Consider the following 19,763-nt stretch of genomic DNA (forward strand, 5'->3'; position numbering starts at 1 on the left):
TGCCATGCCTACCTCATCAATGCTCAGAACATGTCACTCACTCTTGCCTATGACAGACAGAGGCCTATTTCCTCTTCCTGTGTCCACCAGGGACTCTCTATGAATACTACTTGGGATTACAGAAAAGGTTTTCATAACGTCACCGTACCACTAGCTCATACTTATTAATTACAACCCTTGGTGTTCTCAAATTCAATCATGAACTATTTAAGTTTCACTGCCTACGTTCTGCACATGTTAAACATATTTTTATGAACCTGTACTCAGGATTTTATATTTATGGTTTCATGGACCACTACTCTTGTCTCCTCCTTAAATCCCATAGACTGGAGCTTAGGACATTATATTCTTTCCTGAAGGTGTCAACTACCGTGTCATTCACTGCCACTCTCAGTGTCAGCCCTGGGTCTGTGTTATTAGCAATCATCTAGGTGCTCCCTCACCTCACCACCATCCTCACCATCCTGGTATCGGCTCTCCAACAAGCTGTCCTCTCCTCTTTCGGATACCCATCTCCTTCCCAATCTCTATCCTAAACACCTCAGCTCTCCAACTGATGCCTCTTATTCTTTGAGCTCTCTTACTCTAAACTCCTTCCTCCGGCAGAGCCTAAACCCTGTTTGTCACCTTTGTCTGTGCCTTCCCATCAGATCTGATGATAATATATGGATTCACCACCTCGCACATGACCTCAAATCTACAGCAATAGGTACTGTAAAATAAAACCAGAAATCCCCTAACCATTTACCTACTCTAAACCAAAGTTTGGCTGAATGTGGCTGGGGAAAAAAAAGAGGAGGAAAGATCAAGAAAGGGAGGAGAAGACAAGGAGGTTATAGTGTGTATGGTAACTTTATTACAGTATATATGGTGACTTTATACAGTATATATGGTGACTTTTCTCACATATGCTTAAGACCACAAATTCCAAGGGAATCCCAAAAGCTGGGGTTTTTTTTACTCCATTCACCTAGACCATAATATCCTCACTCCCCACTCAATATCCCAGCAACTGTGGAATAAGGCACTTAACTTGCTGTTAAGACATCTGGATACCCAAGTATGTCAGAAATCCTTGACTGTGAAAACCGACTCCCTTGCGAACTTATCTCTCTGCCCATGACTACCAAGTGTCTACTGCTAGTCTAGCCCACAGTCCATCCCCACTGGACACTGAAAACTTGACATCTCCACTTGGGCATCTGGTACTTCAAAATCAACAATTCTGAAAGCTAACTCCTTGTTTGACCCTTAAACCTGCTCTCTAAAACCTTCCTAATCCAAGTCAGCAACCCAATTACATTTGCTCAAGTCAAGTTCCATGGCACAACTGAATGTTCTTTTCCTCTCACATACCATCTATAATCCAATGAGATGTCACCTTCAGAATATACATTATGATTGTATCTAGAATCTGACTACTTTTCGTCTCCTTTGAGGTTATCTCTCTGGTTCATGCCATCATGTTCTTCTAACTGCTCATTCTTCCTCCAAATCTACCACCATCGTTCCTGTGTTAGATTCTTGACATGATGAGCAAAGTGAGCTGCATAAACTTGGTTCCCTGCTATGGGCAAAGACCTTTGACCTTTTAACTCAGAGTAACAGCCCAAGTGGCGACATGGCGGAAAGACTCAATCTTACCTTTTGGCCTTGGCTTGTCTACTGTTCTTCCCAGGCTCACTTTGCTATCCTTTTCGGGGTTTCTGAATGTTCCAGAAATGCACATAGTAGATGTTGTGCCCAACGTCTGAAATGATCTCTCGGGCATCTCACCTCCTGCAAGTTCTTGGATTGGTGCCACCTTATCAAAGATTTCTCTCTGATTACTTCTCCAGCTCCCATTCCTCAGTTTGGACCTTCTCTGTGGTGCTTTAGAACCCTTCCAGGTATCCTTTCTGGTTGCAGTCTTCTCTTTCTCCTTCCCAACCCCAGCCCTCCAAATATACTTTTGGGCAAACAGATTCTTTTCTCTTTCTGCTTTAGCATATCCCAATGCTTACAACATCTGGTATATATCAGGGATTCACTAAACTATAGTAGAATTGCGAATCAAATGCTATCTTATTGAAACGTAAATCAGGAATGTTATTTGTTTTCCTATCTTAAATTATAAAACTCTCTAACACATATTTTCTCCCTATATAAAAATTTAAATTAAGACAAAAGATATTTTAAGGAAGAGTTCATCTTGCTGTTTTTGGATAAACACTAAAATATATTTTTCCTCCTTTAAAACAGTAAGATTAGTGCAATTAAAGAACATACTTTCTACTCCTTTTACAAGTTGAGTTCTTGGATATAATCAGTGCTGTGTATATGATGGTAATTCCAAAAAGAAATGGTGATTCAAGTGGTAAATCTGAAAACAGAATGATTATATTATGTGGTCTGTATTTTAGGGAGCCATGAATTTCTGGAGATTAACATAATCCTTGTTTTGAAAGGATTGACCAGAATTATAAAGATTTTCCTTCCAGGATTTGAGAATGGATTGCTTTGTTTTTCTGTCTTTGAGGAAGTGCCTATTTTAACTCTCAGGCCTTATTCATCTTCTCAAGAGCTACTTGGAATCAAGTCGAATAAAGTCATTCAGCACTATGAGCTATAAGGCAGGTGCATCTGAGGAACGGGCCTCATCACAGCCACGGCTGGGTTTTACTTGTGGTGAGTTCCCGGCCCTGTGTGCTTGAGCCTTCCCAGTCTGTTCATTTACACTGCTCGACAATCATGAAATGGGAAGCTCCCTTTCCTCACACACTAGCATCACAGCATCCTGACAAACAGCAGGCTCTCTAGTTGATGATCTTCTCAGCGTTCTCTTCAACTTCAAATAGTGTTTAAAGAATCAAACACCCAGCTTGGGTTTTTTTCTTTTCTTTTTTTTAAACCATGTTCTTTCTGGTGACTTCTGTGGAGAGTGTTCATGTATTGGTTCATGTATTGATAACATCAGGCTCCTGAAAACATGCCCTCTATATTCTTTGCCCTCTAAGTTCTCCAGTACATTTTTCTAAGCTCCCTTGGTCACTATTGAAATTTAAATATAGAATCATAAGGCACTGTGCTTGTGTCCAAAAGGTGGAGACAACCAATGACCCTACCCAGCTATGACACTGATGAACCACATCAACACCAGCACGGCATGATAACCATAAGGGTGAAACAGTGGCACATGTATTTTAGCCATAACCAACATCTCTAATTATATTTAACATTTACTCAGCATGAGGAAGACCATGGCTGGTACTGGAAACCTACCTAACGCTTCAGTGCTAGTAAAATCATGGTTATTGGAGAACCAACAGCTACCTATTCGCTAAACCAGCACAGTACCTAACAACAACCTATAAACAATTGTCTTTATACCCACAGATCAGTGTAGTCTTCCCCTCATCAAGGAAACTTTCTTTGCAACAGAAAACCACAACTCACCAAAAAGTAAAATTCTGGAGCCCAGCCCCAATGCATGCATTCATGAAACACATTCTTTTCCATAGCTATGTATTCAAAGCAAGCTACACTCATATTTATGTATCTTGTGTTGACCTTGCTTCTGTGACGGGGGATAGTGGTGATGGCTTTCCAGTCAAGCCCTCGGCAAAGATTTGAGAATGAAAATGATGAAAACTGACACAAAGGAAGTGTTTGGCTAAACTGAACACGGATGTGAGACAAAGTGCAGCATGTTCTAGGAGTCCTTGACCTGTGATCAGCAGAAGCATGTAGTAACTATTCACCAGGGTGAACTGAGAAGTTTCTCACTTTACAGATACAATAATTAATAATCCTTGCTACCTAGGATGGACAGTTACATGGGCAATAATCCACACCTTGCCTCCAAAACCTCAGTACCAGAAGTTCATATGCAACCTAGAAAAAGAACAGAAACAGGTCTATCTGTGGCTGGTGGGGGAGGGGCCAGAGGAACAGCAGAGTGAGTTTCCAGAATGGTGACTTCAAAAACATCAAGAAAGTCCTAATGATATCCATTTTCAATGTGTTTTTAAAGTATAGAAGTATTTCTAAGTGTTAATGTAACCTATCCTATTGCCTCTGTAGGAGGCAACCTATCTATTTCAGAGATGTGTATCATATTTAACTGCCAGAAATGTTAGATCAGCAGTTTTCAACCTGTGGATCGAGATCTCTTAGGAGGTCAAACAACCCTTTCTCAGGGGTCACACATCAGATAGCCTACATATCAGATATTTACATCATGATTCTTAACAGTAGCAAAATAACAGTTAAGAAGTAGCAACAAGAGTAATTTTATGGTTGGGGATCACCACAACATGAGGAACTGTATTAAAGGTCTGCAGCATTAGGAAGGTTGAGAACCACTGGGCTAGACTGTGTCTAAAGGCTCTGTCTAAAGAAACAAAGTGCATTAGGTTTCCAGACTATTTTACTCTTTCTGTAGACGGCAAAAGCAGAGTGTAGTGTTGCTTCTTGTTTCAGTATCACTCTCAACCTATGAAAGACTGGAAGAGCACTGTAGTTTTCTAGATGAGGTGCATAAAAAAATTCCTAATAAATCATGATAGATGGAAACAGAAGTATCATATTTGACTTTTTAAAAAATGTACCTATGAACTCCACAGTCCAAGGAATGTCTACTGAAGAAGACTCTTCCTTTTCTTTCGGCAATTATCTAAAAAACAATGTCAAATTTATCCAGAGAAAGGTACAGCTGAGGCCGTCCATTCTGGCCTGGCTTCTCCTGGCCATTCTCTGTCCTGGCCTCCACATGGCTTTCACACAGCCAACAAAGTGGGTGATGAGTTCACCTCTTACTATTTCAATTTGCTCAGACGTCCTTTCTTTAAAAAAAGAAAAATTCTTTCTGTAAACAAAGGGCCATTCTTCTCTCCCTTTGTTTTTGTGTAGTCCTTTTGACGAGTTCCCAGGAATAAAATAACCAATCGTGGAGGGGGAGATGCGAGAGAGAGAGAGAGAGAGAGAGAGAGAGAGAGAGAGAGAGAGAGAGAGAGAGAGAGAGCAGTTGCTCTTAGCAGCCTTTGTATAAAACTGTGAGAAGCTGGCGACGCCCCACGGTTAGCATCCCTGACACTCTGTTGCTTCCACATGGCTCTTTGAATGTTCCTTGGCCAAAGACATCATCATCGCACATGCCCACTAGCAATTTTAGAAGAGAAAGATTATAGTGAAAGGAGAAACTGTTGTTTTTTGACGTGGTTTGGAAGTTTCCCATCCTACACAAGTGTCAGAAGCAGTGGGGATAGCTGAAAATCCACTGAGTATAACAGGTTTTTACAGCTTGCTTGAATGATTTTATACACACACACACACACACACACACACACACACACACACACACACACACACACACACACGCATATCCTAGAAGTTGACTGAGAAATATTTTTTGGAACTATTTCTTGGGGGAATTTAATTACCATCAATGTATAAAAATAAACAGCAGAATTTCTGCCCAGATGGCATGATCAATGGTTCTTTTTCAGAAAAAAATGTTTTTAAAGCATCCATATCTGTCTATATATGAAAACGAAGCCTCCTGTTTACCCTGCTTCATGCTTAAGTTTCCATTGAAGTTGAGGCCTAAAGCATTCTCTTTCAAAAGAAAAAAAGTTACGAAGTAGCCTTCTTGCTTGGAGGACACAGTGAGAAAACAACTGGGGGCCCGGGAGGCAGAACCACAGCAAACACAGACTCTGAGATGCCTTGAGCTCAAACTTCCCCCGCCTTTAGGACATCAGGAAAGGTGGTTTCTATTTATAAAGCAAAATATAAAACTGCAAAGTCAAGCAAGGTGCCCCACAGTCTTCCCCCTGGGTTTGTGACCAGTACACTATTTTTTTTTCTTACTCTAAAAAAAAAAAAATATAGCATATAAGGTTGGTCCTGCTTTTATTGGAATTTTCCAATAAATGTCTACTTACTTGGCTGTCATTTTCCCACACCCATGTCTTATACCTCAGCCTATCTTGTCTATGAGTAGGGAGCTTGGAGATGTAACACATAAGCCAGACAACAACCATCTGGGAAATCTGTCCTAACAACCAATGACAGCATTTCTATACAAATATGTACGCCTGCATCCCTTCCACCTCCTCTCACCCAAACTTAGAACCTGTTTGCTTTTATTAGTTTATTTGATGCTGAGGAAACCTCTGAATTGTTTGAAATATCTTCATAATAAAGATGCTAGACGTGGAAGATGCTATTTTGTCTAGTACCAGGGCATTGCATCTGTGTAGCTCACAGAGTAGATTTGTAAATGTTTTCACCATTAAAAAGACATGATCACGGTTTGTATTAATCAGCTCGATTTTAATCATTCCACAATATATACTATCGAAACATTGTATTGCATAATATGTGTGTGCATATTTCATCCATTTGATGCATTTTAGTGCATGCAACCTAACATGAAATTTCTTTTTCTTGCTCGCTTGTCTTCAGTGACCCTAGCAGGAGGTAGGTAAACCTTATATACGAAGAATTTACTCTGAGTATGGCAGATAAAGGTTCTGACCTGTGAGCCGCCCTCAGCAAGGAAGGCTACATGCACAATGGTTTTAGGTTCATCATTTGTGTTTTGCTCTTGCGGTTACGTGTCTTAATTTCTCTTCATTTGGACACAAGAAGTTGTAAGGGCGACCAGGAAACTATTATTTGGTTTAAATCCTATAACCCGTTATAATTAATATATGACAAATCGGGTTGTCAACCTTTGGGTCTTTTCACATTTAAGTCTTCCCTTCCCTTCCTCCCTCCCCTTCCTTGCCCCAACCTCCTCTTTCCCCTCCTCTTGCCCTGCCCTTTGTTTCTCTTTTTATTTCTTGGACCCTACTTTTTTTCCTCTCAGTATCCAAGACATTCTCCGAATCTCCTCAACTGACTTAAATCATGTTTGTTCTGGAGCAGAGTTTAGACAACCCGAGGCACTCCACACAACCCTCGAGAGGGGTTGGCTTAAGAAAGGGGTTTCCCTAAATCAGCTGCCAGGAACACACATGCCAGTCCCACCCTCGTCCCGTCCTCCAGTAACACCCACTACCCAGGCCTCACACTACATTACCAAAACTATACAACTCCCACTCCAGCACAGCAGAGCCTCTCAGACCACAGCACAACACACCACCCCCTACAGTATTTCTTCTGAAAACAGCAATAACCAGGTAGCCAACCCCTCCCCCTGGTGCCTGTCTGTCTCTAGCTTCCAACAGCCAGGACAAGCCAAGGCCCTAGGGTTGATTCCACCAGGCAAGGATTTGCAGTGAAGGGCAAGTCAGGGGGAAGAGAGGCCAAACCACTGGCAGTTTTTCAAATGCAAAGACGAGTTCAGACTGCTGGGTAAACGTGCCTGGATCTCTGGCCACAACCCCAGCACTCCAAATCTACAGCTAGGACCTTCACATTTATGGATTCCAAGTTTCAATACTCTGATAGATTCAGGTAAAGAGCAGCTAGGACATAAAGAAGGAAGGCTACAACCAACTCCCAACCTCCTAACAATGTTGTCCCTCCGGAATTAAGCCTGGGACTCATGGGGGTTTGTTTTCTGCGCGGGAGAAAGAGCTGAGCAGGAGAAGAACTGGAAAGGAGTAGGGTGTGGTGATTCCTTGAGGGAAAAGAAAGGGAAAATTAAAGTCACTGCAGTACTCCGCTGCCCTAACCCAGCGGGAGGGTCCTGAGGCGGTGGGCCCACCCGCTGCTCAGTTGTCTACGCCCCTGGAGCACTCTGCGCGCAAACACGCCCCAGAAAACCATCACAACCTGTCACTCCCGCCCTGAGGCCCCTGACAAGAAGGAAAAACTTGTTCCGGGGCGCAGCAGAAGCCAGGCTAGCCAACGAGGACAATGTCTATGTCTGAAACTAGAGAAATAATGAAATAACTGGACCAACAGCTTTCTTCCTCCTGGCCGCTGTTTTCCACCAGTACGCTTCCACCCTGCTGTTTTCCACCAGTACGCTAATATTTACAGTCGCCCCAGACGAACCTCTGCTGGGTCCCCCCTCCCCCGCCCCCAGGTAAACAGGCCAGGAAGACATAGAGGAAAGCTGTAGTCTAGGGGACTCACAAAAAACACGTCCCGGCCTCTATTTGTGGGGTCCCGGTGCCGGCCGGCTTACCTGTGGATGCAGTTTCCATGGCGACGGGAGGCGACCGGGCGGGGCCGGAGCACAGTTCCCGCGACGACACTACCCCAGCTCCAGCGCCGGACCCCCAAGCGGGCTCCCCATCCTGCTGCGCTGGTCTGGCCCCCTTCGGCGTCGCTTCTTCGTCTTCCCCCTCCCCCCGGCCCCCGAACAACTGGGACCCGGGGTTAGCCGGAGACAGTGGCTCATCTTGCAGATCCGGCGGTGCGGCCATGACTGGCTATGCCCCAGGCTGGGCGACTGTAGCTTGGCAAGGCCCGGGTGCGGTGGCTAGGGACGCGGACGCTCCCTGCTGCTGTCCCTACCGGGACTCCGGGCTCCAGGAGGCTGCAGAGTCTCCGCGCCACCGTCGCTGCTTTTTCTGCAACTCAGGCCGAGACGCTGCTGCTGTTCTGGGCGCTTCGGCTCCTCCTTCTCCCCCTCCTCTTCCTCCGGGGCCCCGGGGCGGCTGCCGCCTGCGCTCCTCCCCTGCTCCAGAGGCAGCTCGCTGTGCCTGCGCTGCTTCGCTACTCCCAAGCCTGTTATTACGCAGGTGAAAATGGCCTGCTTGGTCCGAGTCCTCCCTAAAGCACGTCAGCCCCGGGCCTGCTAATGGCAGGCTCTGATTAAGGGATGTGCCAAACCCACTTGATTTTACCCTTTATCTGGGGAAGAATACACAGAGAGGACGAGCAGGTACTGGCTGCAGCTTGACTAGATAAGAAGTTAAAGCCAGATTGGAGTCCTGGTACTCTAGGACAGCAAGCGAGACTAATGAATCTCAAGACAACCGTTCTGAGGGTTAGCTGCAGAAAGGACACTGGCCTGAGCCGTAACCTGGTGATCTGCAACGTGGAGGATAAATCCTTTATCCTCAAGTTCCCAGAACCCGTACAAACAAACAAACAAAAACAGTAACAACAAAACAGCGTACTGGAATGGGCCCTCAGATGGTACTCGCAAAAATGCTTTCCAGACCTGTCCCACGTAGCACTGAAAGCAAACAACAACAAAAACAAACAAACAAACAAACAAAAACCAGAAAACAAAACACACACACACACACACACACACACACACACACACACACACACACACACACACACAAACTTGGCTGTGCCTCTTCTTGGAAACATTAAGCCGAAAGCCACATAAAGGACAGGCTGATGGGCAGTCTGTTTTATTTGAGAAGTGGATGTTCACAGAAATGTCTTCTTCCCATCACCCTACCCCCACCCCTTACTGTGCTCCCCGATATAATGGAAAATCCTTGTTGAGGGTGAAGGTGACTCACCTGCATGCGCTATTCCCAATTTTAGACCTTTCTTTTCAAACACGCCGTCTTACTGGTTCCTGAACTGTAAAATGATGTGCGTGCCTTTCTTTTAAGTCTTGGCTTAAGTCTAGTATCAGTGTAGAAGAGTAACAGTTACCTGTTAGTCCTACTCTACGAAAGGGGAGGCATCTGTGCTGCTGTATGCAGAGAGGTTGTGTAGGTTTCTCAGCTGCCATTCGCATATTAGGAGAGTCACAACTAGCTGTAAATTCAAAGGCCAGAGTCAACAACATTTGGATGCTCTTAAAAATTATGAAAATGGAAAAGTCTTTATTCAGTGTAATCTTTTTTCTAGTAGTACAACACTGTTCAAAAGGTAACAATAAATTGGAGGAAAATGTGTGTGATCTCACGGTCACCAAACTTTTCAGTATTAATATATTAAAAATTATTTCCTGAGTCCAGAGAAACAGCTTAGCGTTTAAGAGTGATTGCTGCTTTTCCAGGGGGCCTGAGTTTGGTTCTCATCACCCACATCCAACAGCTCACACCTGCCTGTAACTCCAATTCCTCTCTCTCTCTCTCTCTCTCTCTCTCTCTCTCTCTCTCTCTCTCACACACACACACACACACACACACACACACACACACACCACTTTTAAAAAATTTAATTTCTATGGAATATGTTCATTATCTTCATGGTGACGATGGCATCACAGTTGTATGCATGTGACAAAAATCAAGTCATGTGTGTGTGATTCAATGTGTGTCAGTTATTGTAATAAAGCTATAAAAATTATCTTAGTTATCCTGAATCATCATAACTTTTTTTAACTTACGAGAAAATAAACACCTACTTAGTTAGGTCTCTTGAAAGGCTTATTTCATTGCTGTTTTCCGTGGATCTTAATGGGAAGGTTATTGAATGTATTGTTCCAATATCCTGTTTAGAATGCCTTAATATACCAAGAATGCCAGGTAGGAACTTTCTCACCGTTTCATTATTAATATGCCAAGAACACTGGAATCTCAAATGATATATTTACATGGCTAATAAGGAGTACTGAGTTTGAGGCACTATGATGAGAGGGACAGATACTTTGTTTCTCTGAGAAACACTAAGGAATCAAATCACTGGAAAACTTGATTGACTGCAAACGTCTTTGTATCCTTATGGTTAAGTAGACATAGGGATATGGCTGTAATGTTCATCATTAAATGGATCTGACCCATTTCATCAGCTACCAATCAATACTCTCATCTGAGACTATGTAGAGAAAATAGCTAGTTAAATCTATTTATACTTTACTCATTGTAGGAAACAGACAATTTCATTTTGATAGATTATTCTGAAAAGAGAGCTGGTGTGCTGGTGGTGTGCCTCGGAAGTATAGAACTGAGCTAGGATGTGTGAGGCTCTGGGGTGGATCCCCAGTGTGAGAGAGACAGCATGACAGAGAGACAAAAGCAGTGAACTGGATTCTTCAAAAGGGTGTGCATCATGTTCCAGTGGAGTGTCCTTCACAATTATCTTCACCTACAGGCTCAATGTGTGAAGTTTTAGAAGTTATCTTCTATGGGAAAAAAGCATTCAAGTTTATGTTGTGATTTAAGAAGATTCATAGGCTGTCATGTCACCTGCTCATCCCTCTGATCTTATGAAGTCGCTGACTTGAGGATTTATGGAGAGAGCATGTCACTGGTGATAGGCTTCCAGGACTAGCATAGTTACTACAAGTTACAAGTTGTTCTAAAATGCTTTTGAGAGAAAGAAAACAGGGCCGGAGCATTTAAGGCCTTCTCCGAATGTTGAGATGATTCAGAAGAGTTGAGTCTTTGGGTTTTTGTTGTTGTTGTTGTTTGTTCATTTGTTTGTTTTGTGTCCAATAAAAGGAATCTGATGAGGAGCGAAATAGCTTGTTTCAGAAGTAGACAACAGGATCCACTGGTTATTATGTGATGGCCATTGGAAGTGCTGTGTAGAGAAAGCATTGTGGGCCATATTCATATCCTGTAGGAGAGGGGTTCTAGAAAAACTAAACATAGCTACAGCCAGGCAAGGAAGGCAATGGCGGCCATGTATTTCCTTCTCTGTTTACGCTTACCCTCAGAATCGCTCACATCACAGGCCGCTTTAAATGCAATGGTGAAGCCACCCTCACTGACTTAGTGAGGCGTTTGTCTCACATGACACTTAGTCTAGTGCCTCAATGCATCAAAAAGCCATTGTGAATTGTGTTGACTCAGAACCTAATTTGTCTAGGTAGCACCCAGATTATTTTGGGAGTGTGCTTTTCACTTTTGGATAATGTAGAAGCTACTGGAGTTGCTGGAAAGGATTCTCCACTTATGATTGCAGTAAAACAATACTTAGGTTGACACTATAAAGTTGTCCAGGAGACACCCCCAGCACTTAGCAGATTCACCAGCACTTTTGGAACAAACATAGAAGGAGTGGCTGCTGGTATATTTCATCTGTCACCCAAAGGTATGAAATGTGGATATTTCTAGTGACCTCCAGCAGGAATTAGACAAGGAGAGCTTACTGCTTTCCATCAAATCTAGCTTTAGTTAGTACTCTTAAGCAAAAACATAAAGTTCCTTTCATTTGCAATACTTACAAAAGGGGCATCTCTGAAGCAACAAGTCTGTATTTCATTCCATTTTCATTGCTTAATATTACTCCATTATATAGATATATCTTAATTTATGACCCACTTATCAGATTAATCCCATTTTTGAGTTATAACAGAGATAGTGCTTCTAAGAATGTTTGTGTACACATTTTTGGTATGTCTTTACTCACCCAAGGTATAGAACAGTCTTTTAAGCAAGAATGGGAAATTGGAGGGTCTTTTTTTTTTTCATGCTCTGAAGAGAATAAAAGAATTTTTAAGGCATGCTGAGCTTGAGAAGCAGCCAGAACACACCTGACAGAGGTAAGTTGCCTTTGGTTAACTCTTCATTCTTTATACTCACATAGATCTCATTTAATATTCACACACATGCTTTTATTTTTAGTTTCAGGAAAAAGATATACTAATACTGATTTTACCTTTTAAATTATTTGACAACTTAGTAGATCAGGTTTTCTATGAACCTCACAGTAACTTGTTTGCTTCTGTTTTATGGACATTTAACTCACTAAAAGAAATACTTCAGTATTTGATTCAGTGATTTTTAGAGTCTTCATAGAATTTTATAGCCACCACCACAAGCAATTTAAAATATGTCAGCAGCCCATACAGAAACTCCATATACATTAGCGGCCATTCCCCCATCCCACCTGACACCAACATCAGTCCCAGGCAATCGTCAAGTATACTCTGTTTCCTAGATTTACTACTTCTGAGAGGTTCATATAAATGAACTCAGACAACATGTGGCCCTTTGTGGCCGATTTTTTTTCTTTTCATAACATTTTTTGTGTTCGCTCACATGTGGCGCATCCATATTTCATTTGTTTCTTATCGATCAGTAGATTACAGAGATGTGTATATGCCTCTGTTCCCTCACTCATATCAGTCAGATAACTTGGGTAATTTCCACGTTGGAGTTATTGCAAATGACATTTCTAAAAACTCTATAACAAAAAAGAAGAAATCACACCCACTAGGGATTTGATGGCAAGAAATAATCAAACTCCAGACTGAAATTAATAAAATAGAAACAAAAAGAGCAACACAAAACAAGCTGTGTTTCTGTATTTTCAATTGTTAATTCTGTGCCCACAGAGAACTAAATGTTGTCAGGATTTTGGTACTGTTATTTCTATGGCCCATCACTGGGGTTTTCTATTTGTAAATATCCATCCTTTCTCATTTGTCTAAAGGTGATCTAGAGTTGTATCAGAGGTTGTCTTACTTCTGATGGCCATTGGGGTAGCACAACTTCTGGGACGCAAGAGTGACAAAGTGGAAGAAAATGACACAACAGATTTGAGTGGTGTATGAAGTGGCACAGACCGAGACTGCAGCAGAGTAGAGAGGTACAGAGGTAGCTGTGTGGCAGGTCATAGGCTCGAACTGTCATAGATGAGCTAGCTGGAGACTGTCCCAGCATAAGGCCTGAACTTTACACTATTATAGAGTCTCCATGCCCGTATTTATACTCCTGACAGATCCACAGAAAGTTGTGCTATAAGAATCAATGAAACAGGGGGTTGGGGATTTAGTTCAGTAGTAGAGCGCTCACCTAGCAAGTACAAGGCCCTGGGTTCAGTCCCCAGCTCCAAAAACACAAAAACAAAAACAATGAAACAAAGAGCTCTTTGAAAAGAAATCAATAAGATTGACAAACCCTTTCCAAATTAACTTAAAGGCAAATGAATATCTAAATTAAATAAATTAGAAACAAAAAAGGAAACATAGCAACAGACACCAAGGAAATCCAGAGAATAATAAAGGCATCCTTTAAAAACCTTTACTCTACAAAATTGAAAAATCTAAAAGAAATGGATAATTTTCTTGAATTTAAGATTCTAACTCATAATGAAATAGAAGCAATTATTAAAAGTCTTGAAACCAAAAACTCCAGGACCAGATGGATTAGAAGCATAGAATTCTACCAGATTTTTAAAGAAGAATTAAACATCAATACTTATCAAATTAATCTACAAAATATAAACAGAAGAAACATTGATCAATTTATTGTATGAGGCCATACTTGCCTGTAGGGAGCAGTTTGATGCTAAGGTCCTGTTCCCCAATTGGTTCTTGACCTGTCAGTAAAAAAGCCATCAGCCAATTACTGAGTAGAAGGTAGAGGCAGAATTTCCAGGTTCCTGGAGGTAGGGGATGAAAGGGAGTAAAAGGAGTTTGCCAAGTGTTGGAGACAGGAGAACCAGGAAACCATGTAAGATTTCAAAATGGAGTGGCCACACAGGCTGCTCCCACAGGCAGGTGGTCAGGAGAGTTTAGCAACTGAAGTTTAAGGCAGGTGGGAGAGACTGAGATAGGAAACTGGTAAGGGCAAGATTTTCCATCAGGTAGATAGCAGTAGCAGCAATTGTGCCCAGAAGGCAAATAGAAAAGGAGCAAGTGTGTGTGTTAATTCAAGGGAAGCTGGGAGGAACTGGTAGTGCAGTCACCTCCAGGAGCTCAAGGCAGATCGAGCGTAGAAATACATGCAACAGTTTCCCTGATACTCAGACCCCATAAAGAATCAATTTTTTTCAAAAAAATTACAAACCAATTTCTCTTATGAACATAAAAACACATCAAAAAGATCACTTTCTATGATCAAGTAGGCTTCATCTCAGAGATGAAAGGATAGTTCAACATATGTAAATCAATAAATGTGCTTCACCATATAAACAAACAAAAAATGAGTGCATGATCATCTCATTAGATGCAAACAAACAAAAAAGAAACAATCCTTTGACAAAATCCAGCAGCATTTATGATAAAAGTCCTGATATATATACACATATATATGTATATATATGTATATATATATATATATCCCTAAAAATTCCACCAAGAAATTCCTACAGCTGATAAACACTTTCAACAAAGTATCTAGGAAAAAAAACTAGCTCACAAAGATCAGTAGACAACATATATTCAAATGTCAAACACATTAAGAAAGAAATCAGGGCAACACCACCTTTCACAATAGCCTCAAATAATATAAAATATCTTAGGTTATTCTAACCAAGCAAGCAAAAAGACACGTGTGATAAAAATTTCAAGTCATTAAAGAAAGAAATTGAGGAAGATATCAGAAGATAAAAAGACCTCTTATGGTAGGATTAATATAGTAAAAATAGCCATCTTATCAAAAACAATCTATAGAGTCAATGGAATCCTCTTAAAAAATCCAACACAGTTCTTCACAGACCTTGAAAGGACAATTTCAGCTCCATATAGAAACACAAGAAAGCAGTATAGCTAAGTCAATCCTTAATAATAAAAGAACTGCTAAAGGTATTACCATCCCTGACTTCAAATTGTATTACAGGGCTATAGTAATAAAAACAGCATGGTATTGGCACTAAAACAGGCATAAAGTGAACTTATTCAAATTGCTGACCTAGACATAAATCCACACACCTCTGGATACATGAATTTTCGGAGGCCAGAAACACATAGTGTAAAAAAGGCAGCATCTTCAACAAATGGTGCCCGTTAAACTGGATGGCTTTGTGTAGAGGCATCCAAGTAGATTCATACTTATCACCCTGCAGAAAATACAACTCCAAATAATTGGAAGACCTCAACATAAAAGCACATATTGAACCTGACACAAGAGAGAGCGGGGAATAGACTGCACAAGAAAAGACTTTCTGAACAGAACATCATTAGCACAGGCACTAATATCAACAATCAATAAATGGCACCTCACAAAACTGAAAAGCTTCTACATGGCAAAAGACACCATCACTTGGACCATGTAGAAGCCTACAAAAATGGAAACAATTTTCACCAGCTTCAAACATCACAGAGGACTACTATCCAAAATATATAAAGAATTCAAGAAACCGAATTTCAAGATAAGAGCCTAATTGAAAAATAGGGTCCAGACCCAAGCAGAGCATTATCAAAAGAGGAAACAAATGGCTGAGAAACACTTAAGGAAATGCTCAACATCATTAGTCAACGGGGAAATGCAAATCAAAACCACTTTGAGGTTTCATCTTATACCCATCAGAAGGCCAAGATCAATAATATAAGTGGCAGCTCATGCTGGGGAGGATTAGAAGGAGGGGAGCACTCATTCACTGCTGGTGGGAGTGCAAATTGTGTACAGCCACCTTGGAAATCAATATGCCTTCTCAGAAAATTGGGTATTGATCTACCTCAAGATCCAGCTATACCACTCTTGGGCATATGTCCAAAAGATGCTTCATCCTACCACAGAGACACTTGCTCAACCATGTTTATTGCTGCTCTATTCATAATAGCCAGAAATCTCAAATGACATAGATGTCCCTCAACAGAAGAATGGATAAAGAAAATGTGGTACATTTACACAATGGGGTATAACTCATTATACTGAAAAATGAAATTTTCAGGTAATGGATGGAACTAAAAACAGTCATCCTGGGTGTGATAGCCCACATCCAGAAAGACAAATATGGTATGCATTCGATTATATGTGGATACCAAATGTTAGGTCAATAATAACAAAACCACAATCCATAGAACCACAGGGGTTAGGTATAGAGTGAGGGACTGGGGTGACAGAGCTCATTAGGGGAGGGAAATAGGATATGTGTAGATGGATGAGGCGGCTGAAACAGTTGGATCAAGTGAGGAGGAGAAAGGAGAGAGGGAATCAGGGGAGGGAACATGGGGAAAGACAGCTTAACTTAAGGGCTGTTTGAGGAAAAGTACAGTAGAAGCTTTCTAAACTATATACACATATAAAGGCAATCTACAATCACCAAATAATGGAGGAGAAAGAATCCCAGTTGGTCATCCCTTGTCACCAAATGAAGTTTCTAGTACCAGGGCTGGCTTCCATGTAGTTGAGATTTTGGCCAAAAGGGTTCCCTGGGAATCCTCAAACAATCAGACTATCTCCAGTACTATAGGTTGTGCCCCACAAACTGAAGGCAAGGCCCTATTCCTAAAGACAATGTCTATATAACTCACGGATCATGATAAAGTCAACCTGACTACATAGAGCCTTCACCCTACATGCTAGTGTCTTTGGTATAGGAAGGTCCTCTCCAAGTTTTGCCCAAATCTGATACTTTAGTTTTGGCGTATAGTATAGTATGGTATGGTATGGTATGGTATGGTATGGTATGGTATGGTATGATATGGTATGGTATAGTATAGTACAGTACTGTACTGTATAGTGTATTATTATCCCTTAAAAGCCTATTTGCTTTCTAATCAAACAGAGAGAACAGGAGTAGGTGCAGGTGGGAGGTGTCTTAGCTTGGGTTTCATTGCTGTGAAGAGACACCATGACTATAGCAACTCTAAGAAAAGAAAGCATTTCACTGAGGCTGGCTTACATTTTCAGAGGTTCGGGCCATTGTCATCATTGTGGGAAGCATGGCAGCATCCAGGTAGACATGGTGCTGGGGAAGGAGCCCATCTTGATCCAAAGAAGAGACACCACAGCTATAACAACTTTTATAAAGGAAAACATTAAATTGGAGCTGGCTTAAAACTCAGAGGTTAGGTCATTATCTTCATGACAGGAAGTATGGTGGCATGCAGACAGACAAGCATGGTGTTACTCAGGCAGATATGGTGCTGGAGAAAGAGCCAACTGTCCTACATCTAGATCAGCAGGCAGCAGGAATAGAGAGAGTGACACTGGGCCTGGTTGGAGCATTTGAAAGCTCAAAGCCCACGCCCAGTGGCACACTTCCCCCAAGAAAGCCACACCTACTTAAAGAAGGCCTAATAGTGCCATTAGTGCCTATGAACATATGGGGGAAAGGTATTCAAATCACTACACGAGGGAAGGTGGGGAGGAATTGGGATGAGTAGAGGGAGGAGAAAACTATTATCAGGCTATATTATATAAGGACAAATTTTATATTCAATAAAGGGAAAATCATTGCTGGGCCAGAGGGATGGCTCAGTGATTAAGGGCACTTGCTGATTGGACAAAGATCCTGGGTTTTGTTTCCAGGGTAGGGTGCCTTTCAGTCACCTGTGTGTAATTCCAGCTTTGGGGAGATTGGCACCCTCTTCTGGGCTCTGAGGACACCTACACACAGGCCGTCACTCACACACATAAATATAAAACTAAATCTTTTAAAGAAACAAATAGGATGAAAACCAAAGGGGTCATTCCTGTTCAAAAACCAAGAGATTATTAAATTGAAAGACAATGTTTGATGGCAAAGTTAAAAGAAAACTGACAAAAGACCAAGAATGGAAAGAATGGGAAATCGTTATTTGAAACTGACCAGCACCTGGACACACTGCTGGGTCTTCATCCCAAGAAAGGACTGACACAATGGTGAAGAATCAAAGACATTCTAGACAACCCCTGCTGATCTAGGGTCAAGGGATTTCCGTCATGGTGGACCTCCACAGCATCTGTGGCTATGAAGTTCTTGAATTTCACTTCTTCTAGATATCAAATAATAATCATAAAAGTGTTCTTTTGATACATTCCATCAGTGTGCTTAAAAACACTCCCTACACATCGCCAAAAATACACAACCCTATTGGTAGTGTGTGAAGGTTGCAATTTCTTCACATTCTTCATATTTCATTTTAAAATTGCAACCATTTCAATGAGTATGGAGTAGTCATAGTCATTCTCTTTTCTCCATCTTTATTAAATTGTGTATTTATTATTTACATTTCAAACGTTATTCCCTTTCCCGGTTTCCAGGTCAACATCTCCCTAACCCCTCCCCTTCCCCTTCTACATGGGTGTTCCCCTCCCCATCCTCTTCCCATTACCATCCTCCCCCCAAGAATCCTGTTCACTGGGGATCCAGCCTTGGCAGGACCAAAGGATTCCCCTTTCACTGGTGCCCTTACCAGGCTATTCATTGCTACCTATGAGGTTGGAGCCCAGAAGCTCTGGTTGGTTGGCATTGTTGTTCATATGGGGTCTAAAGCCCCTTCAGCTCTTTCAGTCCTTTCTCTGATTCCTTCAACAGGGGTACCGTTCTCAGTTCAGTGATGTGCTGCAGGCATTCGCCTCTGTATTTGCTGTATTCTGGCTGTGTCTCTCGGGAGAGATCTACATCCGGTTCCTGTCAGCCTGCACTTCTTTGCTTCATACATCTTATCTAGTTTGGTGACTGTATATGTATGGGCCACATGTGGGGCAGGCTCTGAATGGGTGTTCCTTCTGCCTCTGTTCTAAACTTTTCCTATCCTCTCCTAAGGGTATTCTTATTCCCCTTTTAAAGAAGGAGTGACGCATCCTCAGTTTGGTCATCTTTCTTGAGTTTCATGTATTCTATGCATCTAATGTAATTCATGTATTTGTGCTAATATCCACTTATCAATGAGTGCATACCATGTGTGTTTTTCTGTGATTGGGTTATTTCACTCAGGATGATATTTTCCAGTTCCATTCATTTGCCTATGAATTTCATAAAGTCATTGTTTTTGATAGCTGAGTAATATTCCATTGTGTAGATGTACCACATTTTCTGTATCCATTCGTCTGTTGAAGGGCATCTGGTTTCTTTCCAGCTTCTGGCTATTATAAATAAGGCTGCTATGAACACAGTGGAGCATGTGTCTTTGTTATATGTTGGAGCATCTTTTGGGTATATGCCCAAGAGAGGTATAGCTGGGTCCTCAGGTGTGCAATGTCCAATTTTCTGAGGAACCTCCAGACTGATTTCCAGAATGGTTGTTCCAGTCTGCAATCCCACCAACAATGGAGGAGTGTTCTTTCTCCACATCCTCACCAGCATCT

At 41.7% G+C, this 19,763-nt stretch overlaps 1 protein-coding gene across 1 annotated transcript in view; it reads right to left on the bottom strand.

Annotated features, from left to right (window-relative positions):
• Rtn1 (reticulon 1) overlaps positions 1-8,767 on the bottom strand; it is a 220,312-nt gene extending 211,545 nt beyond the window's left edge. The window contains 1 exon segment of the mRNA NM_053865.2: positions 8,123-8,767. Coding sequence (NP_446317.2) covers positions 8,123-8,363 — 241 coding nt within the window. The 5' untranslated portion in view covers positions 8,364-8,767.
• Positions 8,768-19,763: the final 10,996 nt, after the last annotated feature.

Source organism: Rattus norvegicus, chromosome 6 (assembly GCF_021556685.1).
Source record: "Rattus norvegicus strain SHRSP/BbbUtx chromosome 6, alternate assembly SHRSP_T2T, whole genome shotgun sequence".
NCBI classification, from domain to species: Eukaryota; Metazoa; Chordata; class Mammalia; order Rodentia; family Muridae; genus Rattus; species Rattus norvegicus.